Here is a 24,952-nt window from a genome sequence, read left to right on the forward strand (position 1 = left end):
TTATGCAGAAATATAGAAAATTCTAAAGGGTTCACAAACTTTCAAGCACCATTGTATGAGACAATTACTACTATAAGGCAATGACATGCATTGCATTATATTACATGACAGGCATTTAACAGACATTCTTATCCAGAACGATGTACAACAAGTGCAGAAGTCAGGTACAAGAAATGCTGAACTTAACAAGAACTTGTTAGCACTTACATTAAATCTACTGTAAATGTGCTTCAATTGGGGTAACAGCCAGAAACACATTGCAGTCCTCACAGGAGACAAGAAAGTGAAATACACCTACATACTAATACAGTAACCGTTTCTCCACATTTTCCCACATTAATATCTACCATCTTAGTGAACAGCATGAGCAGGTTGTGCACCTTTAGTGTATGAAGCTGTGTGTGACTACATGGCATTGTATAATAAGGTGCTGCTATTGGTGGAATGCGACAAAGTCGTCCCCCCCACTGGAGAGCTCATTTTTTGGGTTTCATTTGGCAACATTCGTATTGTGTTTTTATCTGTTCCAATATTAATTTCTCAAGAAACGAAATAGTGACCTGATCAGACAAAATTAGCAAGAAAATTCAAGAAGTGTGGTGCGCCTGCCAGACCTTAAGCCATCCAGAATAGAAGAAGAACTGCAGCAATGTGAAGATGGGCACATAAAGGTCAAGGTCGTGTCCCTGGTAGCCCTGAGCGGGGTCAAGAAATTGTCGACCGATGATGCAGGCTGAGAAGAATGTGTAGACGGCCAAAGTTACAACCTAATGAGAGAGAAAGGGAGGGACAGAATGGAGAGAAGTTAAATGCAGAGTTTGTTCTTGTTCTCCTTGACTTCATTATGGTTCTGTCTCAGACAGTTCAGTAAATTAAGTAAATATATGTTTACTATGCAATTAGCAGTGCTTCTTGCTCCCTAATTGTTGAACACCTGTCACCAGGAAAGGGCACTGTCTCATGTGGCCACCAGGACAAATGATTCTGTTCTTCTGGTTTGATCCAGCCTGGCTTCACTGAGAGATGAAAGTTTATTGCTTCACAAGGACAAGTGTTCATGTATGCTCTCTCTGGCTGGCTGAGATATATAGAATATTTACAGCAGATGGAAAAGTCTGGAATTATTTATGTGGAAAAAATCTTCACCTGCGTGTAAACCAGAGGGATCCCAACCCAGTCGTATCCAAACAACGTAGAGCACCAGGTCCTGAATTTGTTCATCTCCTGAAGGAAAACACAAACAGAAAAGTCCTCCTGGCTACTCATATTGCAGGCTAATGTTAAAGTCTGACACTGATTTGAACCCCACATGCAGTTCACTAGTCATCTTCTATCTTTAGATCCATGTTCATCGTAAGGCTCCACAAATTCCCCAAAAGTTTCCACTTTGCAGAAACCTGATTACTTTTGTGACTGAGCTAATTCTTAGAGATTAGCATATAGTGGTTTAACCATGCACACTGTAATCCCATGATGTGATATTCTACCTTTCCAGAATAGCCATGCTGTGGGAACATATCCAACATTTTGACATGCACAGCCTGTTCAGATGACAAATCTACTCTTTATACTGATGCAATGTGTTTATTACCCATAATGCAAATGGGTCAACTCCTGTAATTTGAATACAAACTTTTATAAACATAAATCATTTTTGCATAAACTTTTTATTAATTCATGTTTCTTGAGTTCCCCATTGCCCAATTACCTTAGATGATGTCAAAGCAGTGGTTTTAAGAATGACCTGATGTTAAATGCTACATGTAATGCAACAGTATCATGTTAAAATTCTTCCTTGATGACCAGACTGGACAGATGCATATCTGATGACTTGTCAGTCTGTTTAGAGTATCTCAAGGGCACTTGTTTGTCTTAAGCCAGTGATAGAAGATATACAGGTTTTGCCTGATACTAAAGCAGAACCTGACCTCAAACCGGTGCCATGATCAATAGAATCATCAGCCTTGAAAGCATTAGAGGAAGGTAGCACAAGCTTACAGTGAGAATGATCTGAAGATCCACGCTGTCTTGTATTCGGCCCTCTTTCCTTGCCTTGGAGGCCAGATTGGTGAACCACACCGCAGGGATCCAGTATTTGAGGTGTGGTGATTTGAGGTTCTCAAAGATCTTCCTCTCTTCTAATGTCATGAAGCCTGAGAAAAGCATCAGACAGAGACTAAGTCAAAAGATCCTCAAACCCAATCAGCCACAGCAGCAGCGGTGATTAGATGGATGCGGTTATTTATTTATTTATTTTAATTAATTAAATTTTTGCTCTTAAGCACTCAGTATTCTTTGACTGGATGTGTCATCCAGCACTTTTACATATTTAATTATTTGATTTTTATTGAGACATTAGAAAAAATATGGTTACCAAAACCCATTCCAGAACCCAAATGTACAAGTTGAAAGGTACGCTGGCAAAAGTAGATATCAAAGACCATTAATAACCAAGAATAAGAAAAAGAGCCTATCCTCTGGATAGTTTCAGAAATAACAGTAGCAATACACAATTAGACGTTCAGGATTTAGAGGACACCTGACCATTAAACCCATATGTGGTTCTTCCAAACTGTTGCCACAAAGCTAGAAGCACACAACTGTATAGAATGTCTTTGTATGCTGTCATATTACAGTTTCTTTTCACTAGAACTAAGAGGCCCAAACCTGTTCCAGCATCACAATACCCCTGTACACAAAGCGAGCTCCATGGTGTGTTAAGTTTGGTGTAGAAGAACTCGAGTGTCCTGTACAGAGCCCTGACCTCAACCCCACTGAACACCTTTGGGATGAACTGGAACGCTGACTGCACCCCAGACTTCCTCACCCAACATCAGTGCCTGACCTCACTCATGCTCTTGTAGCTGAATGATCACAAATCCCCAAAGCCACACCCCAAAATCTAGTGGAAAGCCTTCCCAGAAGAGTGGAGTTTATAATAACAGGAAAGGAGAGTAAATCTGGAATGGGATGTTCAACAAGCTCTTGTAAATGTGATGATCAGGTGTCCACATACTTTTGGTCATTTCGTGTATTTTAATCCTGATCACATTTGGGCTTTCTCTGTTAATGAATCAATTGAATTGCTTAATTGTGATATTAGGTAAATCCAGCTAATGGACTAATGTTCAATATTGTTATAGTAGCAATTGTGCACATTATTTCAAATATTTGAATTGATAATGAATACTTGTGATAAATTGTTAATTAAATAAATATTAGTCTAATTTACTTCCATAAAGAACAATTAAAATCTGACCATGATATTTGATGAATGAAACACTTCCCTACATATAACAGAAAAATGAAAATATAGAAAGAGAAGATGAAAAACAGTTCTAGAAAAATAATCATTAATAAGGTGGTGTGATGCAGAGTGCTGTTAGTTAATTACGTGTTCTGTTCCTTTATTAGGAACTCCTGTATATCTGCACACTGATGCAATTAACCAATAAGCCAAATCACATGACAGCAGCACAGTACATGAAATCACACAGATTTAGGTCAAGAGCTTCAGTTAATGTCAAATATCAAACATCAGAATGGGGGGAAAATGGAATCTCAGTGATTTGATGGTAACATGGTTGTTGGTATCAGATGGGCTGGCTTGAGTATTTCAGAAACTGCTGATCTCCTGGGAATTTCACACACAAAAGTCTCTAGAGTTTACACGCAATGATGAGAAACACAAAAAACACCTAATACATGGCAAGTATGTGGGCAGAAATATCTTGTTAATGAGAGGGGTCAATGGAGAATGGCTAGACTGCTTTAAGCTGACAAGGAAAGCCAAGGTAACTTAAATAATCACTCTTTACAGCCGTGTGAGCAGAAAAGCATCCCAAAACACACAGATTCAAAGTGAATGGGCTATCAAAGCAGACAGCAGGACACCACATTTGGGTTCCACTCCTGTCAGTCAAGAACAGGAGCACAGACTCACCCTAATTAGAGTTGAGCTCAAGTTGAAGATTGGAAGAACATTGCCTGGTCTTTTTCCAATCTTCTCCTGTCCAGTTTTTCTGACCCTGATTGACTGGCTAATTAGATAATTCTGTGAATGTGCAGGTGTTCAAGTGTTTTTACAATCCCAAATCAGAACAAGTTGGGATGGTATGCAAAATGTAAATAAAAAAAAAAAAAAGCTTGATTTCTAAATTTACTTTGACTTGTATTTCATTGCAGACAGTAGAACACAAGATATTTCATGTTTGTTTGTTTTTTCTGGTTAACTTCATTTAATTATTATACATCCATTCCTGTGTTTCAGGAATGATGTGATATCCACAACACATTAAAAAAAAGTTGCGACAGGGCAATTTATGGCTAGTAATGAGGTAAAACCATTAAATAATGATGTGATTTGAAACGTGATATCAGCAGGTGACTGTAATCATGATTTGGTACAAAATCAGTATCCAGGAAAGGCTTCGTCTTTGAAGAGCAAAAATGGGCCAAGGATCTCCAGTTTGTTAACAAATGCATAAGAAATTATTGAAATTATTGAAATGTTTAAAAACAATGTTCCTCAAAAAAAAGATAGGAAGGGATTGGGATACTTCACCCTCTACGGTGCATAATATCAGAAAATGATTCAAGAAATCTGGAGGAATTTCAGTGTGTAAAGGGCAAGGGCTCAAGCCAAAGCTGAACACCCATGATCACCGATCCCTCAGATGGCACTGCATCAAGAACAGTCATTCATCTATAGCTGATATAACCACATGGGCTCGGAATTACTTTGGCAAACCTTTGTCAACCACTACACTACAGAGTTATATCCACAAGTGCAATTTGAAACTTTACTGTGCAAAAAGGAAGCCTTATGTTAACTGTGTCCAGAAGCACTGTCAACTTCTTTGGGCTCAGAGGCATCTGGGATGGACCATCACAAAGTGGAAACGTGTATTGTGAATGAATCAGTATTCCATGTCTTTTTTGGATGAAATGGATGCCATGTGCTCCAGACCAAAGACGAAAAGGACCATCCAGATTGGTACCAGCAACAAGTCCAAAAGCCAGGGTCTATCATGGTATGGGGGTTGTGTCAGTGCCCTTGCCAAAGATAACTCACACTCCTGTGATGGCAGCATTAATGTAGAAATTTCTTAATTGAGATTTTGGAGCAACATACTCTGCCTTCAGGATGACATCTTTTCCAGGGATATTTCAACAAGACAAACCACATTCTACACACATTAGAAAGGCATGGCTGTGTAAGAAAAGGGTACCTGTCCCCTCTGTCCTCAGTAAAGAATACGTGGAGAATTTTGAAATGGAAAATATGACGACGACCCCATACTGTTGCACACCTGAAGACCTATTTGCAGGAAGAATGGGACAAAATAACACCTGAAACGCTTCATCACTTGGTGTCTTCAAGTCCCTAAGCATCTTTTAAGTGTTGTGAGAAGGAATGGAAACATTATGTTGTAAATGCTTTTCCAGTTCAACTTTTTTTGGAATGTATTGCAAGAATCAAAATTGAAATGTGTATATTTTGGGGAAAACCCACACAAAATTCATGAGGTAAAACATCAAGCAACATGCTGCTGTATTGTTTCAAGTACAATACAGGTCAAAGATAATTTACAAATCATTATTTTCAGTTTTAATCTCAATTTCAACATACCATTCCAACTTTTCTGATTTGGGGTTGTAATAAAGTGGATGGTTAGTATATTAATGAATGGCATGTTTTTTTGTATCACAGCTTTAAACAATCATTCTCTCACCAGAACAGTTACAGCTTGGACTCCTGAAAGGTATGTTTCATGCTTACCTGCATCCACCACATGGTCAATAGTAGGGAAACGCTTGTACACTGCAGTGCTCACTGAGCGGAAGATAAGCAGTGAGGTGAGGTTTACGTAGCGCATTAGTGTGCGTCGCAACAGCCGGCCCTGTTCATCCTGACCCTGAACATAGCTCGAGATGAGTAACATGAGCCGGTCAGGCCACGGCAGGTTCTGAAATTGATTCCACCAGCGGTTCACCACCAGCGTTACGTAGAAACCTGCAGAAAAGAAATGCTCGTGATCTCAAAGTGACACTATCCTTTATATGTTAACTCATATTGTAGCTGCTTATGAAATAAGGTGCTTGTGATATAATAACAAGCTAGTAGAGAACTTGTATTGTGAGCAAGCCTGCAACTTAAATAACATTTAAAAAAGTTGTCAAATTCTTAAATCTGTTTGATTAGAAAGTGTTGATTAATTTTCTAAAGCAGCAGTTCTGACACTGATAAATGTTAAAAGTGTGGTGCTATTTAACAAAGAAAATGTATAATCATTGAAATGGTGGCTGTAAGGAGATGTTTATTTAACATTTATGGAAGGAGCCTCCAGTGTCAGGTTTTCCACCATAGGAGTCTTCAACTTCAAGAGAGAGAAAAATGAAGCCAATCTGATCTGTGGTGAGGAACTGACTGTTTATAGCTGCTATAATGCAAGTGATAACAGGAACTAACTATTGTAATCCGCAACAATAAACAACTATGAATGTTATTTTGTTTTTCACAAATTGCCAAATTGCTGTAGTTGTAGTCATTCATATGAACCGACCAGAAGTCACAGTGGGAGGTTGGGACGAGAAAGCCAGTTGACAGTGGGGCCATCAAAAGTCTTTAGCCCCAGGATTCTGTTGGGGGCACTGAAGACAGGACAGGGTTTGAGTAGGTGGCTCACAGTTTGGGGGGCACCACAGGAGCAGTTCTCAGAAGCTGCCGCACCAATGGTGTGGAAGAAAGCCTGAGTTTTACCCCAACCGGTGTGAAGATGGTTCAGCCTGACTCAGGTGGGACGTGGGAGGGAGTGCCCAGTAGGTTTAGTGGAGGGCTCAGGGGTATAATTGTGCAAAATGGAATTACGGTAGCACCCTCCCATTCCTTGAGCCACTGATCCATGACCCAATCAGGGGTGAGAGGGGGTGCTGTTCTTAAGCTCTGCAGCACATACAGCAAAGTGCTTGCGGTTAAGGTGCAGTTGAGTATTAACTTCGCTGATGTTTGGCACCAGGCTAACCGGGATATGAAATTTCTCCATGAGTTTGAGAACCAGGTGGTTCCTTCAGATGCTGGCAGGCTGGATGCCGGCAGGCCGGATGCCTGCAACAACAGGCAGCATAGCAAAGGGAGTGGGAGCCATGCATCCAGAGCTAACTCTCAAAGCATCGTTGATCACACTATTAATGACTGGGGTGTGGTAACTATGCGCCCAGACTAAAGCAGCATACTCTGCAGTGGAGAACACCAATGCAAGTGTTGATGTGTGAAGGGTGGTGAAATCAGCACCCCAGTGGGTGCTGGCAAGCTTCTTGATCAGGTTTACCCACTTGGAAAACTTTTCCATGACTGCTTTCAGGTGGGGACCAAAAGTAAGGCTACGATCGAGAGTAACACCAAAGTGCACAGGCTGTGGATCAAACCTCAGGGTTTTGCCTTTATCCCTGATGATCAGGTCGTTTTTGGCCAGTCAGTTTGCAAGGTGGAGTTTTAGATGCCATCTGTGGAAGTACTTGCAGAAGGTGGCCAGATCCGATTCAAGGGTGTGCTGGATGGCCTCAAAGGTCTTTCCTGAGAAGGCAAAAGCACTATCATCTGCATAGATGTACTGCTCCGAACAAGTTGGTGGGAAGTCTGCAGTGTAGATATTGAACAAGACTGGGGCCAGGACAGATCCCTGAGGGAGGCCATTTCAAAGCTTCCTTTTCCCGCTATATTCACCGCTGGAGGTTTTGACGAAGAAGGAACGGTTCTGGATAAGAAGCATGATGAATTTGACCAATTTCATGTCCAGTAGTACTCTGAGTAGCTTGAGATACAGGCCACGGTGCCACACTGTATCATAGGTGACTGTGAGGTCGATAAAATTTGCCCTGTTTTTTTCTTTGTGCTGAAAGGAAGCTTCAGTATCATGTATGAGGTGGCAGATCTGGTCTGTTGTAGAACAACCATTCTGGAAACCAGCTTGCACACACTGCAAAAAATTAAAAACTGAATTTGAGGAGAAACTTACTTAATACTAGTGAAATTATCTTGTTGCATGGACACATTCTTATTTGATAAGACATCTTAGAATAAGTTGGTTGCAATTTAGAACTAGGTTTATTAATCTCAGAACTGGTGTCTTGTATTCTTCTAATAGGAAATTCTAGATCATTTCAACTATTTTCAAGATATTTTCACTTGCTATCATTTTTTGCAGTGCATGGGATAGATGACCTTCAGCGATGTCACCTATCCTCACTAGGATGATCTGCTCCATAAGTTTAAAGGTCATACAGAGGAGGGAGATGGGTCGGTAGCTCTTAGGATCATCTGCTGGTTTTCGGGGTTTCAGGATGGCAGTGACCTTAGCCTGTCGCCAAGTCAGGGTATCCAGGCAGTCGCAGAGGAAGTGGCAGAGCCACTTGATGGCCCGCAGGCCCATGTTGGCCAGGAACTCTGAGTGTACCAAGTCAAGACCGGGAGCTTTGCCGCTTCTCAGGCAAAACATAGCATCAAGGAGCTGCTGGATGGTAATGGGGCCGGACAGAGCACTGGAGGAAGGGAGGTCTGAAGAGGCCAGTTTAATCTCTGCAATTACTGAGTGCCTGTGATCTTTAGCTTCAGGGCTTAGATCTTTCCATTTCCTGTTCTTAACAAGTACAAATGCAACAGAGTTTGCAGAAACTGGACAGGGCTTTGGCTTCATGCTTTTTCCAGTGAGCCAATTGATGGCTTTGCAGCTGGAGTGAGTGAAGCCAATACTCTCCACTGTTTCTTTCCAAGAAACAGTAAGAGTACAATGTTTCCAAGAAAGAGTACAATGAGAGTTGATCAAGATTACTTGATCAATTGTAAACTCTCCAGAAAAATCCCCAGAAATTACTTCATTTAGTTCTCAACGTAAATGCAATTAGTCTGTTTACTATTAATAAGGAATAATTGGAATACATTGTTTATGAACATTCATTATCTATAATTTCACATTCTTCATCTCAGCAAAGGATATATTGGCCACGTCAGCTTCCGGGAATCGAGGCTTTAGCTGCCAAGGAAATCATCTCAGTGAAAGCAGAGTAAGCCTATGATTTTGCAGCAGTCGAGCTCAGGAGGTCTATTGATAAGTCTGTTAGGGACGCAAACTTCTCCCAGTTGGCTCTGCGGAAGTTCCATAGCTTCTTATTGAGGCTTTGGATCTTAATTTCCGCTTTAGTGCAGATGATGATCAAGCAGTGGCCGGAGCGAGGGAATTTGTCCATCACAGTGCAGACATAGTTAGGAGCTAGGTCAGCTGACACAAACAGGATTGGTCCACTTGGTCAGGATTGGTCCACTTCTTATGGCGGCCCAAATAGAATGAGGAGTGGTCTTTGGCTTCATACAGTAGATGGAGATCTAGTGAGTTAGCCCATTAGGAGATCGTTTCTCTGTTAGGGCTGGAGTCAAGGTAGCCCCAGGTCGGGTTATGGCTGTTAAAGTCTCCGCATGCGATGACAGGTGCTGTTGGTTGACTAAGGCAGGTGGGGGCTTATAGAAATATCCGATTTGGCATCCATTGACATCAATGATGTTCCATGCAACGGGGCTGCCATTGGTGGATTTCCAAACTAGTTTGCCATTCAGGCCTTCACAGGTGTATGAGGCAATGGCATGGCATTTTGTGAGGCATAAAATCAATGGTATTGAACCCTTCTGTGGTAAGTTTGCCTTCATCTTCAGAGTGTGTTTCTTGCAAGACGATAACGTTGACATGATTTTGGTCTGCAACGTGTCGGATTAGATCATGTTTGGCTCTGGTAAGCCCTTGAACATTGAACTGGAGCACGCGGATCTCGGTAGTAGCCATGAATGGCTCATTCTTAGAAGAATGCAGGTTCCCAAGAACCATATGACCTTTTAAGGTACCATGTGAATCGATATCAATATTTGTTATCCGGTGGGTTCAGGTAGCTGTCTTCAGTTGAACTCCTCATCAAAGACAAGAAGTCATAGCAGGGTCACCACAGGCAGGTAGACAGCATGACCTGACTGCTGTAGTATAAGAGGGATAAAGAACATCAGGATGTGCTCTTTTTGGAAAATGATAAATTTCACACAGCACCACTCTTCGCTGATTATACTATAATATTATGAACTGAATGTTATATATAATAAATTTTACACCCTGCTTGAATGTGTTGTAAGACAACATTAACTACAATTTTAACTGAACAGAAATTTGGATTTTTCTTTTCTAATTATTCTTATTATTTCACAAATTACTACAGGAACAGCTGCAGCTTTAATGACTATAGAATAAACTGTATTTATTTACAAAGCAGTGATATTATTCGAAATGACTGCATAGTTTGATATTTCATCAATTGTAAATTCCCCAGAAAAATGCCCAGAAATTACTTCATTTACAGTGGTGCTTGAAAGTTTGTGAACCCTTTAGAATTTTCTATATTTCTACATAAATATGACCTAAAACATCATCAGATTTTCACACAAGTCCTAAAAGTTGATAAAGAGAACCCAGTTAAAGAAATGAGACAAAAATATTATACTTGGTCATTTATTTATTGAGGAAAATGATCCAATATTACATATCTGTGAGTGGCAAAAGTATGTGAACCTTTGCTTTCAGTATCTGGTGTGACCCCCTTGTGCAGCAATAACTGCAACTAAACGTTTCCGGTAACTGTTGATCAGTCCTGCACACCAGCTTGGAGGAATTTTAGCCCATTCCTCTGTACAGAACAGCTTAAACTCTGGGATGTTGGTGGGTTTCCTCACATGAACTGCTCACTTCAGGTCCTCCCACAACATTTCCATTGGATTAAGGTCAGGACTTTGACTTGGCCATTCCAAAACATTAACTTTATCCCTCTTTAACCATTCTTTGGTAGAACGACTTGTATGCTTAGGGTTGTTGTCTTGCTGCATGATCCACCTTCTCTTGAGATTCACTTCATGGACAGATGTCATGACATTTTCCTTTAGAATTCGCTGGTATAATTCAGAATTCATTGTTCCATCAATGATGGCAAGCCGTCCTGGCCCAGATGCAGTAAAACAGGCCCAAACCATGATACTGCCACCACCATGTTTCACAGATGGGATAAGGTTCTGATGCTAGAATGTAGTGCTTTCCTTTCTCCAAACATAATGCTTCTCATTTAAACCAAAAAGTTCTATTTCGGTCTCATCCGTCCACAAAACATTTTTCCAATAACCTTCTGGCTTGTCCACGTGATCTTTTACAAACTGCAGACGAGCAGCAATGTTCTTTTTGGAGAGCAGTGGCTTTCCCCTTGCAACCCTGCCATGCACACCATTGTTGTTCAGTGTTCTCCTGATGGTGGACTCATGAACCTTAACATTAGTCAATGTGAGAGAGGCCTTCAGTTGCTTAGAAGTTACCCTGGGGTCTTTTGTGACCTCGCCAACTATTACACGCCTTGCTCTTGGAGTGATCTTTGCTGGTCGACCACTCCTGGGGAGGGTAACAATGGTCTTGTATTTCCTCCATTTGTACACAATCTGTCTGACTGTAGATTTGTGGAGTCCAAGCTCTTTAGAGATGGTTTTGTAACCTTTTCCAGCCTGATGAGCATCAACAATGCTTTTTCTGAGGTCCTCAGAAATCTCCTTTGTTTTTGTGCCATGATACACTTCCACAAACATGTGTTGTGAAGATCAGACTTTGATAGATCCCTGTTCTTTAAATAAAACAGGGTGCCCACTCTCACCTGATTGTCATCCCATTGATTGAAAACACCTGACTCTAATTTCACCTTTAAATTTACTGCTAATCCTAGAGGTTCACATACTTTTGCCACTCACAGATATGTAATATTGGATCATTTTCCTCAATAAATAAATGACCAAGTAGAATGTTTTTTGTCTCATTTGTTTAACTGGGTTCTCTTTATCTACTTTTAGGACTTGAGTGAAAATCTGATGATGTTTTAGGTCATATTTATGCAGAAATAGACAAAATTCTAAAGGGTTCACAAACTTTCAAGCACCACTGTAGTTCTCAATGCAATTAGTCTGTTTACTATTAATAAGGAATAATTGGAATACATTGTTTATGAACATTCATTCTCTATAACTTTATCATAACATTATCATAATCCATCAGTGTTGCAGGGAAAACTGGAGCGAATCCCAGCTGACCTCATGCAAGAAGGGCAGGTCGCCAACCTATTGCAGGGCTAACACAGAGATGAACAACCATTCATGCTCACACTTATGGGAAATTTAGAGTAGCCAGCTGACCTAATCCACATGTCTTTGGATTGTAGGAGGAAACCAGAACACCTGGAGGAAACCCATGTAGGAAGGCCCCAGTGGACCACGAGGTTCAAACCCAGAACCTTCTTGCTGTGACATGACATTGTAAACCACTGCAGCACCATGCTGCCCAGTGACTGAATAGTGACTGAACAGTAATTGAATACTATCAGTCAGTGATCAAAATAATGTTCAGTAAATAATTACATTCAGTATGCACCCAGAAGCAGTCAACAGAAAAAAATGCAGCAATACAGCGTGTTGTGAAAAACATGATGGTATGTCACAAAGAAAATAATATCGTTGGGATGTCAGGAATATCTGCTAAAACAGAGTTGTCTACTTCTTATCAAGCAAATATATCATGTACAAATAAAAGACAACAATTATTCAAACACTATTTAATAAACTACCAAAAGCTGGAAGCAATCTTCTTACTTTCATACGTGCATGGTTACATGACATTTCTGGTTATGTATACTCAGCATCATTTGTAATAAGAATAATTCAGATTTAGTAAAACTGTTATATTGATCAAATTGCTCCAAAGCTTCATGAAATTCATTCAGCAAGTATCAGGCAGAGATTACAGCAAAGACTTACCAAGCACAAATGTGACCGGGATCTGTTCAGCATATCGATCACAATATATGGACAGTTTTTCAAAGAAACGCTTCTGGGGATCTGTAAGCACCCATCTAAAGTTGAGAGAAGTATATATGCTATTAGGATTAAAACTGTTTCATCATATGATTTTTTTTAGCATACAATATACATTTTATGCATGTATGCAGATGTGGTTATTCATTCATTCAATTATGTTGTGTGTGTGAGATATATATATATATATATATATATATATATATATATATATATACACACACACACACACACACACACACACACACACACACAGTCTTGCAAAAGTATTCATCCCCCTTGGTGTTTGTCCTGTTTTGTTGTATTACAAGCTAGAATTAAAATGAATTTTTGCGGGATAAGCACCATTTGATTTACACAATATGCCTACCACTTTAAAGGTGCAAATTGTTGTTTTATTGTGACACAAACAATAATTAAGATGAAAAAAAAAACAGAAATCTGGAGTATGCATAGGTATACACCTCCCTCAAAGTCAATACTTTGTAGAGCCACATTTTGCTGCAATTACAGATACAAGTCTCTTGGGGTATGTCTCTATTAGCTTAGCACATCTAGCCACTGGGAGTTTTGCCCATTCCTCAAGGCAAAACTGCTCTAACTCCTTCAAGTTAGATGGGTTGCATTGGTGTACAGCAATCTTCAAGTTATGCCACAGATTCTCAATTGGATTGAGGTCTGGGCTTTGATTAGGCCATTCCAAGACATTTAAGTGTTTCCCTTTAAACCACTCCAGTGTAGCTTTAGCAATATATTTGGGGTTACTGTCCTGCTGGAACGTGAACCTTCATCCCAGTCTCAAACCCCTGGCTGATTCAAACAAGTTTTCCTTCAGAATTCCATCTTTCCTTCAGTGCTGACCAGCTTTAGTGTTCCTGCAGATGAAAAATATCCCCACAACATGATGCTGCCACCACCATGCTTCACCATAGGAATGGTGTTCTCAGGGTGTTGAGTTTGTGCCACACTACGAGATCAATTTTAGTCTCATTTGACCAGAGAATCTTCTTCCACGTATTTGGGGAGTCTGCCGCATGCTGTTAGGCAAACTCCAAGCATGCTTTTTTTAAGCAATGACTTTTTCTGGCCACTCTTCCATAAAGCCGTGCTCTGTGGAGTGTATGGCTTAAAGTAGTCCTATGGACAGATACTCCCATTTCCGTTGTGGATCTTTGCAGCTCCTTCAGTGTTATCTTTCATGTCTTTGTTACATCTCTGATTAATGGCCTCCTTGCCTGGTCTGTGAGTTTTGGTGGGCGGTCTTCTCTTGTCAGGTTTGCCATGGTGACATATTCTTTCCATTTTGCTATAATGGATTTAATGGTGCTTCCTGGGATATTAAAAGTTTGGGATATTTTTTATAACCCAACCCATACTGCTTCAAAACTCTGTCTCTGACCCGTTTGGAGTGCTCCTTGGTTTTCATGTTGCTTGCTTAGTAGTGTTGCAGAGTCAGGGTCCTTCCAGAACAGGTTGATTGAAACAGACATCATGTGACAGATCATGTGACACTGATTGCACACCGGTGGGTCTTAATCAACTAATTATGTGACTTAAGAAGTGAATTGGTTGGATCAGCTCTTATTTTGGGTTTCATACGAAAGGGGGTTGAATGCCTATGCACACTAGCCTGGCAAGCCAGACTAAATGTGAATATTTAGTCTGGCCTCGCTTGTAGACATTTCTGACGGGGGTGGGTAGGGACAACCCGCTGCCTTTCAAACTGTCTCTGTGCATATAGGCCAACGCTCTGACCAATCAGCGCAACAGTGACTGTGACATAGTCAGAGTGACAGAAAGCAGTGGGAGAGGCCTTGAAATAAATAATTTTTCAAAATGCGTATTAATTAATAAACAGGTTCTAGATATTAAGAAGTTTGGAGATAAGGACCACAAGTTTGGAGTCTGTACTACATACTTAACATACACTTAACATACACATACTTAACATACATAGACTTTTGCCATAGCCGGTCAGCAAAACAGCGAAACGTCCTTCTTGAAAAGGAATGAGCGGAGAGCCTCTTCCTGCTCATGTTTCAACGAAAACTCCAAGTCTAATTCTTCTAAAACTGATTCCAAAGCGGAGTCAAACGCGCGCTGTTCACTAGCCGTAGCCATCTTTCCTGTTGTGCTTTCTCCAGCGTCGCGCAGCTTTGTCGTCACTCCTGCAAAAGTCCGCCCAAAGAATCCAAACAAAAACCTTGCGTTGTGATTGGCGGGCACGATTTGATGCCCGGCATGTTTTTGTTGATATGGTGCGAGGCTAGACCCACTTGCAGGCAAAAAATATTTTTGGCCACTAGGCGGGTGGGTCTAGTTTACTAGGCTATATGCACACTCCAGATTTCTATTTTTTCATCTTAATTATTCTGTGTCACAATAAAACAACAGTTTGCACCTTTAAAGTGGTAGGGATGTGTAGGCATGTGTAAATCAAATGTTGCTAATCCAACAAAAATCCATTTTAATTCCAGCTTGTAATGCGACAAAACAGGACAAACAACAAGGGGGGATGAATACGTGTTTTGCTGGGAAATACGCCTCTCCATATTTTTCATACGAGCTTCATTCGGGACATGGAGAACCAAAACCGTGACATAAATCTGTATATGTCACTCAATAGGAAATCGATGAATTGTTTTGATAAATTTAGGTACTTTTTATTTGTGAATGTGTCGATATAATAAAAAGAACATCACACATTTCACCAGTTTGTTTACATTCTAAGTGGAAATTATTTTATCGAACGTTTTGTATAAAGTTATCAAATTTGCAAAAAAATGAAAATAAAAATGTTGTTTCTCAAAATCCAGATATGTAGATATGAAATATATCTTCTCATGTTGAAAAACTCGCATTTTTCATATAAAAATACATTGCAGATCTGAGTGACATATTTAAATATTGGCTGGTGTTGAGTGGTACATCTGATATACCACGAAAAAAGCCATTATTATTCTTTACATCACCAGCTAGGTGGCCTAGTGGTTAGCGTGTCCACCTCTCAATTGGGAGATCGCGGGTTCTACTCATGGTCAGGTCATACCAAAGACCATCATAAAAATGGTACCTACTGCTGTCTGGCAAGGCACACTGCAATACAGATGCAAGTGGGGAGTCAAACTATTGCGGTTACCACAGGACTAGTCCCCCACTGTAACCCTAGCTATGTAATAGGCGAGAGGCCGAGGGCTATGGAGATCGGCATCGCCCTATACGCTACATGGTGTGAAAAGGACAATATATGCATCAGAGAGGAACCGTCAGGGCCTTCTAGGCCTTCAGAGAAGGCCCAAACATATCAGCATTTCAAATCTTGTATTTAATTTTTCATGATAATTATTCTTTTAATTGGCCTCATCATCTGTCAAATTTGCTTCAGAAATTGATATGAGCAATCAGGCGCTCTGATTGGCTACACTACTATGAGGCTAGCAGCTCATACAGTGAGTAGAGAAAAACAAAATGGCGGAGCATATTGCTGAACCAACCGAGGATGAAATAAAAAGTCTACTTGAAAACAAAACCCCCAAAACCACAAAAAAGCAACAAAATATGGAATGAAAGTATTTGATGATAAGATGTATCTTTTTTCATTTTTCAATAATTATTATTATAGCATTTTCCACAAATTGCTACTGTCATTTCACCAGTTTGTTTACATTCTAAGTGGAAATTATTTTGTGGAACGTTTTGTATAGAGTTTTTATTTATCAAATTTGCAAAAAAAAAGAAAAAAATGCTGTTTCTCAAAATCCAGAGAATGTGGACATAAAGTTATTCCACTCAATCTCATCATTCATGGCTTATAGCCAACTCGTTGGTGATTGGCTTCATGGAATTACTGTTACTTCCTTCGTGGAATTAAGATTTCATGGAATAACTTAAAATCTATATGCACATGCACACAACATTTTTGATTTTCAAAAACATGGGATTAGTGCTAATTCAACACACTATTCATTTCTCATAGGCTACATACTCATGCTAACACATGCTAACATTCTGTGCTCAGGACATTCTGTGAGCTTCCTGGTTCCCAAGTTGTTTGCAACAAGTCTTTTTTCCGTGAGTGTTGGCGTTAATTACAAATCTTTATTTTTTCTCCAAATAATTTTCCAGTATCCTCTTCATTTTTTTTAATTGTACTTTCACTTTCCTTTTTCCGTTTTTTTTCTCTCTCTTTTTTCAGAAGAATGCTGAGACCGGAAGCTTTCTTTTTTTCCTCCTCCTGTGTAAAGACCACACGCGGAGGCCATCCACATCGGATCTGCTTTAATATCAACAGATCTTCGATTAAGGTACGTGAATCCTTTCATCATGGCACACCTTCAGCCTGTTCAATGTGCTGAGTGCAGGATGTTTAGTCATTCTTCCTCCATTGCTAGTGATAGGAATAAGTGTAGATTAGTTAGCTCTCTGACGGAGAAGATTACAGTGTTAGAAGCATATATCCAGGCTTTAGAGAAGGTCAGTGAGAATGAGAAAAGTGTAGTTTCTGTAGGGGAAAGTCTGGATGCCCTAGGTGGAGTTAGTAATCCCCCAACTCCGGCATTAGAGCCCTTACAGCGGGGCAAATGGGTGACAACTCAGCAGCATAAGCCAAAGCTACCGCTGAAGCTCGCCCATGGGAGCACCACTCCTCTCCGCATCACATGTCGAACAGGTTTGCTCTCCTTGGTGATGCACCCACTGAGAAACCTGAAAGAGCTCTGGTTATAGGGGACTCTATCATACGGCACGTGAAATTAGCTCAGCCTTTAGGGGCACCAGCAGCTTTAGTCAGGTGTATACCGGGAGCCAGGGTGCTGGACATAGCAGGTAATCTTAGGGTCCTAGGCAAGCACAGGTTCTCAAAGATAGTTATCCATGCAGGAGCTAATGATATACGCCTTCGTCAGTCTGAGGTTACTAAGAGTAACTTTGTAGAGGTGTTTAAATTAGTGAAGGCGATGTCTGATGCTGTAGTATGCTCTGGCCCCAATCAACTGCAGCATGGCAATGTAGCTTACAGCAGGTTATGGTCGCTGAACTGCTGGTTGTCCAGGTGGTGCTCTGAAAACAGTGTGGGCTTTATAGATAATTGGGCTAATTTTGAGGGCACTGCTGGCCTGTTAGGGAGGGACGGTATCCATCCCACTCGGGAAGGTGCTGCTCTCATTTCCTGCAGCGTAGGTCATAGTCTCAGAACCGGGCTAGTTAATTTCTGACAATCCAGAGCCAAGGCCAGGGAGCAAACAAACAGGCTAAACCAACTGTCTGCTAGCTGCACAGAGTCGTCACTCAGGGTCCACTACATCGAGACTGTGTCTGTTCCCCGAGCTCAACAAAAAAGTAGCAAAATTCAGAGTTTGTTCCAGTAACCTAATCAATATAAAATTAGATCATACTGACTGGACAGCTACTGCCAGCACCTTTGATCTAAAGGTGGGACTATTAAATATTAGATGACTTCTTACATCTAAAGTGCTAATGGTTAATGAACTTATTACTGATCAGGAGTTTAATGTACTTTGTTTAACTGAAACATGGATTAAGCCAAATGAATATATAGCATTAAATGAAGCGAGTCCTCCTGGATACAGTTATATACACCAGCCTCGTCTAACTGGCAGAGGAGGTGGCGTCATGGTTATTTATAATGATTATCTAAGTGTAACACACAAACCTAGTTATAAATTTAATACATTTGAAGTTCTTCATTCTCAATGTATGTAGCCTCGAAAAATAGGTCTACCCAGTTAATTCCGTTACTTATTATTTACAGGCCCCCAGGGCCATATTCTGAGTTTCTTTCTGAATTTGCAGATTTTATCTCAGATCTGGTTATTTCCTTAGACCAGTGGTTCTCAAACTTTTTTCACCAGGTACCACCTCAGAAAATACTTGGCTCTCCAAGTACCACCATAATGACCAACATTAAAATACAGTAGCGTAGTAGGCCTAAGTATTCATTAAAAACAAGGCGGAGGTTTTATTTACCAAGTATATTTAATATTGTTGGCCACTGTAACATTACACACAGCACGGGCGAAGATAGAGGGGGGGACGGGTGGGATTCGTCCCACCCAGATTTAAATTCACTTCGTTCGGTCCCCCCCCCCACTTTGCATAAGGCAAACCTCACGGAAAAATCAAAAGACTAATTACCATTCGGTTTATTGAGGTGCACAGCAGTGTATACATAGTTGTAACAATTCACATAAAACAAAGACTGATATTTGGTTGGTTGAGCTGCGCAGACTGCACAGGTTGCGAGCTCGGGCTTGGTTGCTATAGTAACCCACAACAAGTTTGACAGGCATATCGGGGTTGGGGTTGGTTTGCTGGCAGCTTTGTCCCCCCCAGTTTTTTGTCCCCCCCAGTTCAAAAAACGTATCTGTGCCCCTGACACACAGTACTTTGAACAGTAACACTGTGTTTAAATATAGGAAAATAAAACACTGTACTTAAATAATGAATCAAATAAATTGGCCAAATCTGCAACATCTGTAGTCTCATCAAGCTGTATGGTAAAATATCTACTGTTCTTAATGCGCTCAATCAGTGTCTTTTTAACATCGTCAGCCATGTCATTTATTCTCCTTGACACGGTGTCATTTGAAAGCGGCACCAAGTTTAACTCTCTGGCAGCTTTCTCTCCACACATGATACGTGTCATCTCTTTGGCTAATGGCAAACACAGCAGTTCCCCAATTGTGTGCGGCTTACCGGCTCTGGCGATCAGGAGGCTGGCACGATATGAAGCTTCCTGTGCTTTGGCTACGGGTGTACCATAGGACAGAATGGTGGACTTGGACTGCTTCAGTTCATCATGTTTTCGTAAAAAAAAAATCCATTGGTTTGTCCTTTAGTGCTGTGTGTTTGGTTGTAAGATGCTGTTTGAGATGCGATGGTTTCATGGACTCATTGTTCAGAACGTCGCCGCATACAACACACTGCGGCCTGGGCAGCTCCTCTGTCCAGCTCCAAATGAATCCCAGTTTTATGTATTTTTCGTCATACTTCCTCCTCACTGGTTTCTGCCATTTGCTAGCAGTTTTGGGGCTGGTTTTGCCACTGTCATTAGCATCTGCGCTCGGCTCACACACATCCTCTTCAGTTCTCCCTCTCCCCTGATCCACGCTCCCATTTGCGGATTTAAGCCACGACAGAAATTTTGTCGTACTCGTCATAATTAGCAAAGCCACCTCCACCTTTTCCCATCACAGCCTAGTCTACCAATGGCGGATAACCGTCTGTCAGCGGAACCAGCGGGAATGCGTATGTACGCTACGTATGGCTACCCAGAAGCACTTGCAAACTTTTTAAAATTATTAACTTAATTTGTATCTCCTTCCATTTTCTTGTCATCGGTTGATAAGATATTTTCATCCATTCGGATATTATGGATAGTATTTCACGTTTTATTTTATTTTTTAAATTTTATTTAATTAAGTGATTCTTTGGCGTACCACTAGAATGGAGCCCGCGTACCACTAGTGGTACACGTACCACAGTTTGAGAATCACTGCCTTAGACAAAGCTTTAGCATAGGATTAATCAGAATGTCATACGACCGACCCATAATGGTGGTCACACCCTCGATCTAATACTAACAGTCGGGTTAAACATAGAAAATATAGTCATACTTCCACAGTCTGAAATTCTCAGATCATAATCTTATCTCATTCAAAATATGTCTGAGTAATATATGCACCTCACCACGCTACTGTATTAAACATACATTCACGTCAACTACTGCACAGAACTTTATAAATTATCTCCCAGAGTTATCAACTTTGATTGGGTCACTCTCAGCCCCTGAAGAACTTGATCAGGCAACTGAATGCTTAGAGCAGGGGTGCCCAAATTGATCCATAAAGGGCCATGTGGCTGCAGGTTTTCATTCCAGCCATGCAGCAGCACACCTGATTTGGCTCATTCAATCAACTGAACTGTCTTCACACAGTCAAATAAGCCAAATCAGGGTGCTGCTGCATGGCTGGAATGAAAACCTGCAGCCACATGGCCCTTTATGGATCAATTTGGGCACCCCTGGCTTAGAGTCATCATTCCACCATAGTCAAGTCAAGTTTATTTGTATAGCACTTTTAACAATAAACATTGTTGCAAAGCAGCTTTACAGAATTTGAATGACTTAAAACATGAACTAATTTTATCCCCAATGAGCACACCTGTGGCGATGGTGGCAAGGAAAAACTCCCTCAGACGACATGAAGAAACCTTGAGAGGAACCAGACTCAAAAGGGAACCCATCCCCATCTGGGCAACAACAGACAACATGACTATAACATTAACAGTCCTAACATAAAGTCAACTTTGTTGATGCTATAAACCCCCCACCGACGGAAACCCAAGCACAAAACCGTTCACAACAACCGTTGTCCCAAAGTCAGCAAATCAACTGCAGTCCTAAAGTCAGCAAGTCAACTGCAGTCCCCAGCCACAAAAGCACCACTGCAAGAGTCCAGAGCGTCCTCCAGGCGCGACCCCCAACTGTCCACATGGGGCCACCCTCCACAGGAGCGATGCGATGAGACTCCAACCTGACACAGGGCACCAGGATGGATCAGGCAGGTCTGAGGAGCAGAAGAGGTCAGCTTTAGTCATCGATCCCAGGACCGACATGTAACTCAGAGGGACAGATTTGGGGGATTTTGGGGGGGGGGAGAGAGAAAACACAGGTTGTTAGGTATGCCCAATGTCACCTGAATAAGTAGGAACAGTATACATATTGCACTGAGTACAAGCAGGGACTCCGGCAACTAACTATGACAGCATAACTAAAAGAGGAGAGCCAGAAGGTAACACAGGCATGAGGGAGCCCCAGGACATAAAGCAGCCAGCCACTACACTGTCAACAAACTCGAGTGAGCAAGTGAGTGGGGACTGACAGCATCCATACATCCCAGTTTACCAAAATACACTATGTCTGAGGACCTGCCAGATCTACACCTTTACCTCATAAGCACCATTAACAAAAGGCTTGACTAAACAGATATGTTTTCAGCCTAGACTTAAATGCTGAGACTGTGTCTGATTCCCGAACACTACTTGGAAGGCTGTTCCATAACTGTGGAGCTTTGGGGGGCACTGTGGAATCGTGGACCAAGATGGCAGCTTAGAGCAGGATCTCCTCACAGCTTTGCTAAAAGTTTGCAAAGTCCTAGTCATTAACATTTTTAACTACTTCTAAAAGATGTCTAAACAAACGACACTTAAAAAGAGTGTGAGAGCAGTTCCAAATCCCGTGGCTCTCAGAAATCCAGAACTACTCTGGTAGCCGAGGTTGCTAACGTTCCAACCAGCCCACGGAATGACTTAGCCAAGGTGCTAAAAGAGCTACAGTCACGCCACTCTACTGTCACCACGATTAACACCAAGATAAGTACCCTTGATGGCTTCGGGGTAAAACTCGACAATGTGGAGAGACGCATAGCTGTGATGAATAGCTCTGTTGACGCTGTGCAAAAGAGTTTTGCGGACCTTCAACAAGATATCATCGCTAATGCTAAGCGACTCGCGGAGGCCGAGGGGCGCATAGGAAACACCGAAGACGGCCTGCAGAGTGTGAAAATGGAGATGACTGACGCCGCTAAACGCATCGCCTATCTGGAGTCCAAGACGGAAGACATGGAAAATCGTGCTCAGAGAAAGAACTTAAGGTTGGTGGGGCTCCCTGAAAGCGCTGAAGGAACCCAACCCATGACTGATTACATCCAGTGTATGTTGCCGGTCTGGTTGGGGCTCGACGGCACCAGATCGTTCACCTTGGAAAGAGTGCACCGCACTCTGGCAAGACCAAGACCAGGTCAGAACAGAGCTGTAATCATTCGTTTCCTACAGTTTCAAGACCGCTAGTTTGTTTTCAACACATCCAAACAATGCTCGCTCACTCACAATGGTCACAAAATCTTCTTTGCTCAAGATTTATCAGCGGTAACCATGAAAGCACGGAGCCCATTCAATGCAGTGAGAAAAAAGTTCAACGAAGCTGAAAGCTTTCAGGGATTCACCCTGAGCCCATGCAGAATGAGGGCTCTACACAAAGGGAAGATAATCTTTTTCTCCACACCAGAAGAAGCTGAGAACTTTCTTTCAAACTCCGAAACTTCTAAACCCCCAGGAGTATAGGTAACTACAAAAGGACTAATATGGACAATATAGGTGCACTGCAGTTTAATACAGGTTAATTTTATATACATTTTATACTTTTTAATTTATTTTAATTATATGCAGAGCTGCTACTACCATATTTGGTGGGCACTTTATTTTATGCACCTACTATAGGCCTATACACTTGTTTATTTGATACAGGCTATCGAGGCAGTTAAATCAAGAAGTGTTAATAATATTATGCTTCATATCTATCATTCTAGGACAATAAGTGTTTGAATGTTCAGGTCAGGATGCAGAGCTGGGGGGGTTCATGTGGGCTGTCTGAGGCTACATCCACACGACAACGGCAACGAGATTTTATTAAAAAAATACTGCGTCCACATGGGCAACGGATCAGTAAAATATCAGGTACATATGGCAACGCAATGCTTGCTGAAAATGATGTAATACACATGCCACACCTCTACGTGCGCTGTAAGACGGTCCCATCGGAGACACCAGAACAATAGAAGAAGTAGGACGCATGCGCATAAACCCCTTCTTCTACCCGGCGTGAAGTACTCACAGGAACAAACACACAACAACAACAAGAAGATGGCTGCAACTACGCGAGGAAATCGTGCCTTCTGTGTGTACAAATTAGTTTTATTAGTGTGCATAGTTTTATATAACTTAATTTTCTTATTGTGTGAACATTTTGAAAAGCATTTTTATATAATTTATATAACTTTTTATATTGTGTGTGAACATTTTGAAAAGCAGTCTTATCCAATAAAAAAAAGAAATTCAAGAAATGGTTCAGTTACTTGTTTATTTAAAAGAAAAGCTGTATACAAAAGTGAATGCAATGCAGTGGTTCATACAAAACAGCGAGAGTGCTGCTTGTTCTAGTCATGTGGTTGTGACGTCATCACACACATCACATTATCTCTAGCCGCTTTATCCTTCTACAGGGTCGCAGGCAAGCTGGAGCCTATCCCAGCTGACTACGGGCGAAAGGCGGGGTACACCCTGAACAAGTCGCCAGGTCATCACAGGGCTGACACATAGACACAGACAACCATTCACACTCACACCTACGGTCAATTTAGAGTCACCAGTTAACCTAACCTGCATGTCTTTGGACTGTGGGGGAAACCGGAGCACCCGGAGGAAACCCACGCGGACACGGGGAGAACATGCAAACTCCGCACAGAAAGGCCCTCGCTGGCCCCGGGGCTCGAACCCAGGACCTTCTTGCTGTGAGGCGACAGCGCTAACCACTACACCACCGTGCCGCCCGTTGTGACGTCATCGTAAACAAATCCGTTCTACTCATCCAGACGACTTCGCAACGGCGCCGTTGCCAGATTTTTCCACTCTGGAACCCATTCTCAAAAAATATTGTTTTGGGGCACCCAAAATGCCGGTGCCGTGTGGACGCCAGGCCGAAACGATAAACAATTTTATCAGATTCACCTGAATCCGTTGCCGTGTGGACAGGGCCTGAGAGAAGTGCCTACAGTTAAACCACTCCTCATTAGTGTGGATTGGTACTTGCCCTTACACCGTTTAGTTTGAGTAAGGGAAGGGGGACGGGATTTTAAAGGTTAAGTGTTTTTATATGTCTAGTTCAGTTGTTACTACTTTCCTTTATTTTGTGCCTTTATTTTTTGTCACACTCAACATGGTCATGTATCTCACTACACTTGAAGCAACATGGAAAGTCCAAAACTGTTTGATTTAAGATTTACAAGCTGGAATGTCAGGGGGCTCAATAAGTTAACTAAACTGAAACAGGTAATGAACAGACTTAAAAACCTACATTCTAAAATTATTTTTCTTCAAATCAAATCAAGTTTATTTGCATAGCGTTTTTAACAATAAACATTGTCACAAAGCAGCTTTACAGAATTTGAA

At 41.3% G+C, this 24,952-nt stretch overlaps 1 protein-coding gene across 1 annotated transcript in view; it reads right to left on the reverse strand.

Moving 5' to 3' along the window:
* The window catches only part of LOC132870032 (bestrophin-3-like), a 47,362-nt gene that overhangs the window by 14,951 nt on the left and 7,459 nt on the right, over positions 1–24,952 (reverse strand). Inside the window, 5 exon segments of the mRNA XM_060903574.1 lie at positions 615–767; positions 1,147–1,224; positions 1,999–2,153; positions 5,783–6,016; positions 12,872–12,966. Of these exon segments, the coding sequence (XP_060759557.1) occupies positions 615–767; positions 1,147–1,224; positions 1,999–2,153; positions 5,783–6,016; positions 12,872–12,966 (715 nt within the window).

Source organism: Neoarius graeffei, chromosome 21 (assembly GCF_027579695.1).
Source record: "Neoarius graeffei isolate fNeoGra1 chromosome 21, fNeoGra1.pri, whole genome shotgun sequence".
NCBI classification, from domain to species: domain Eukaryota; kingdom Metazoa; phylum Chordata; class Actinopteri; order Siluriformes; family Ariidae; genus Neoarius; species Neoarius graeffei.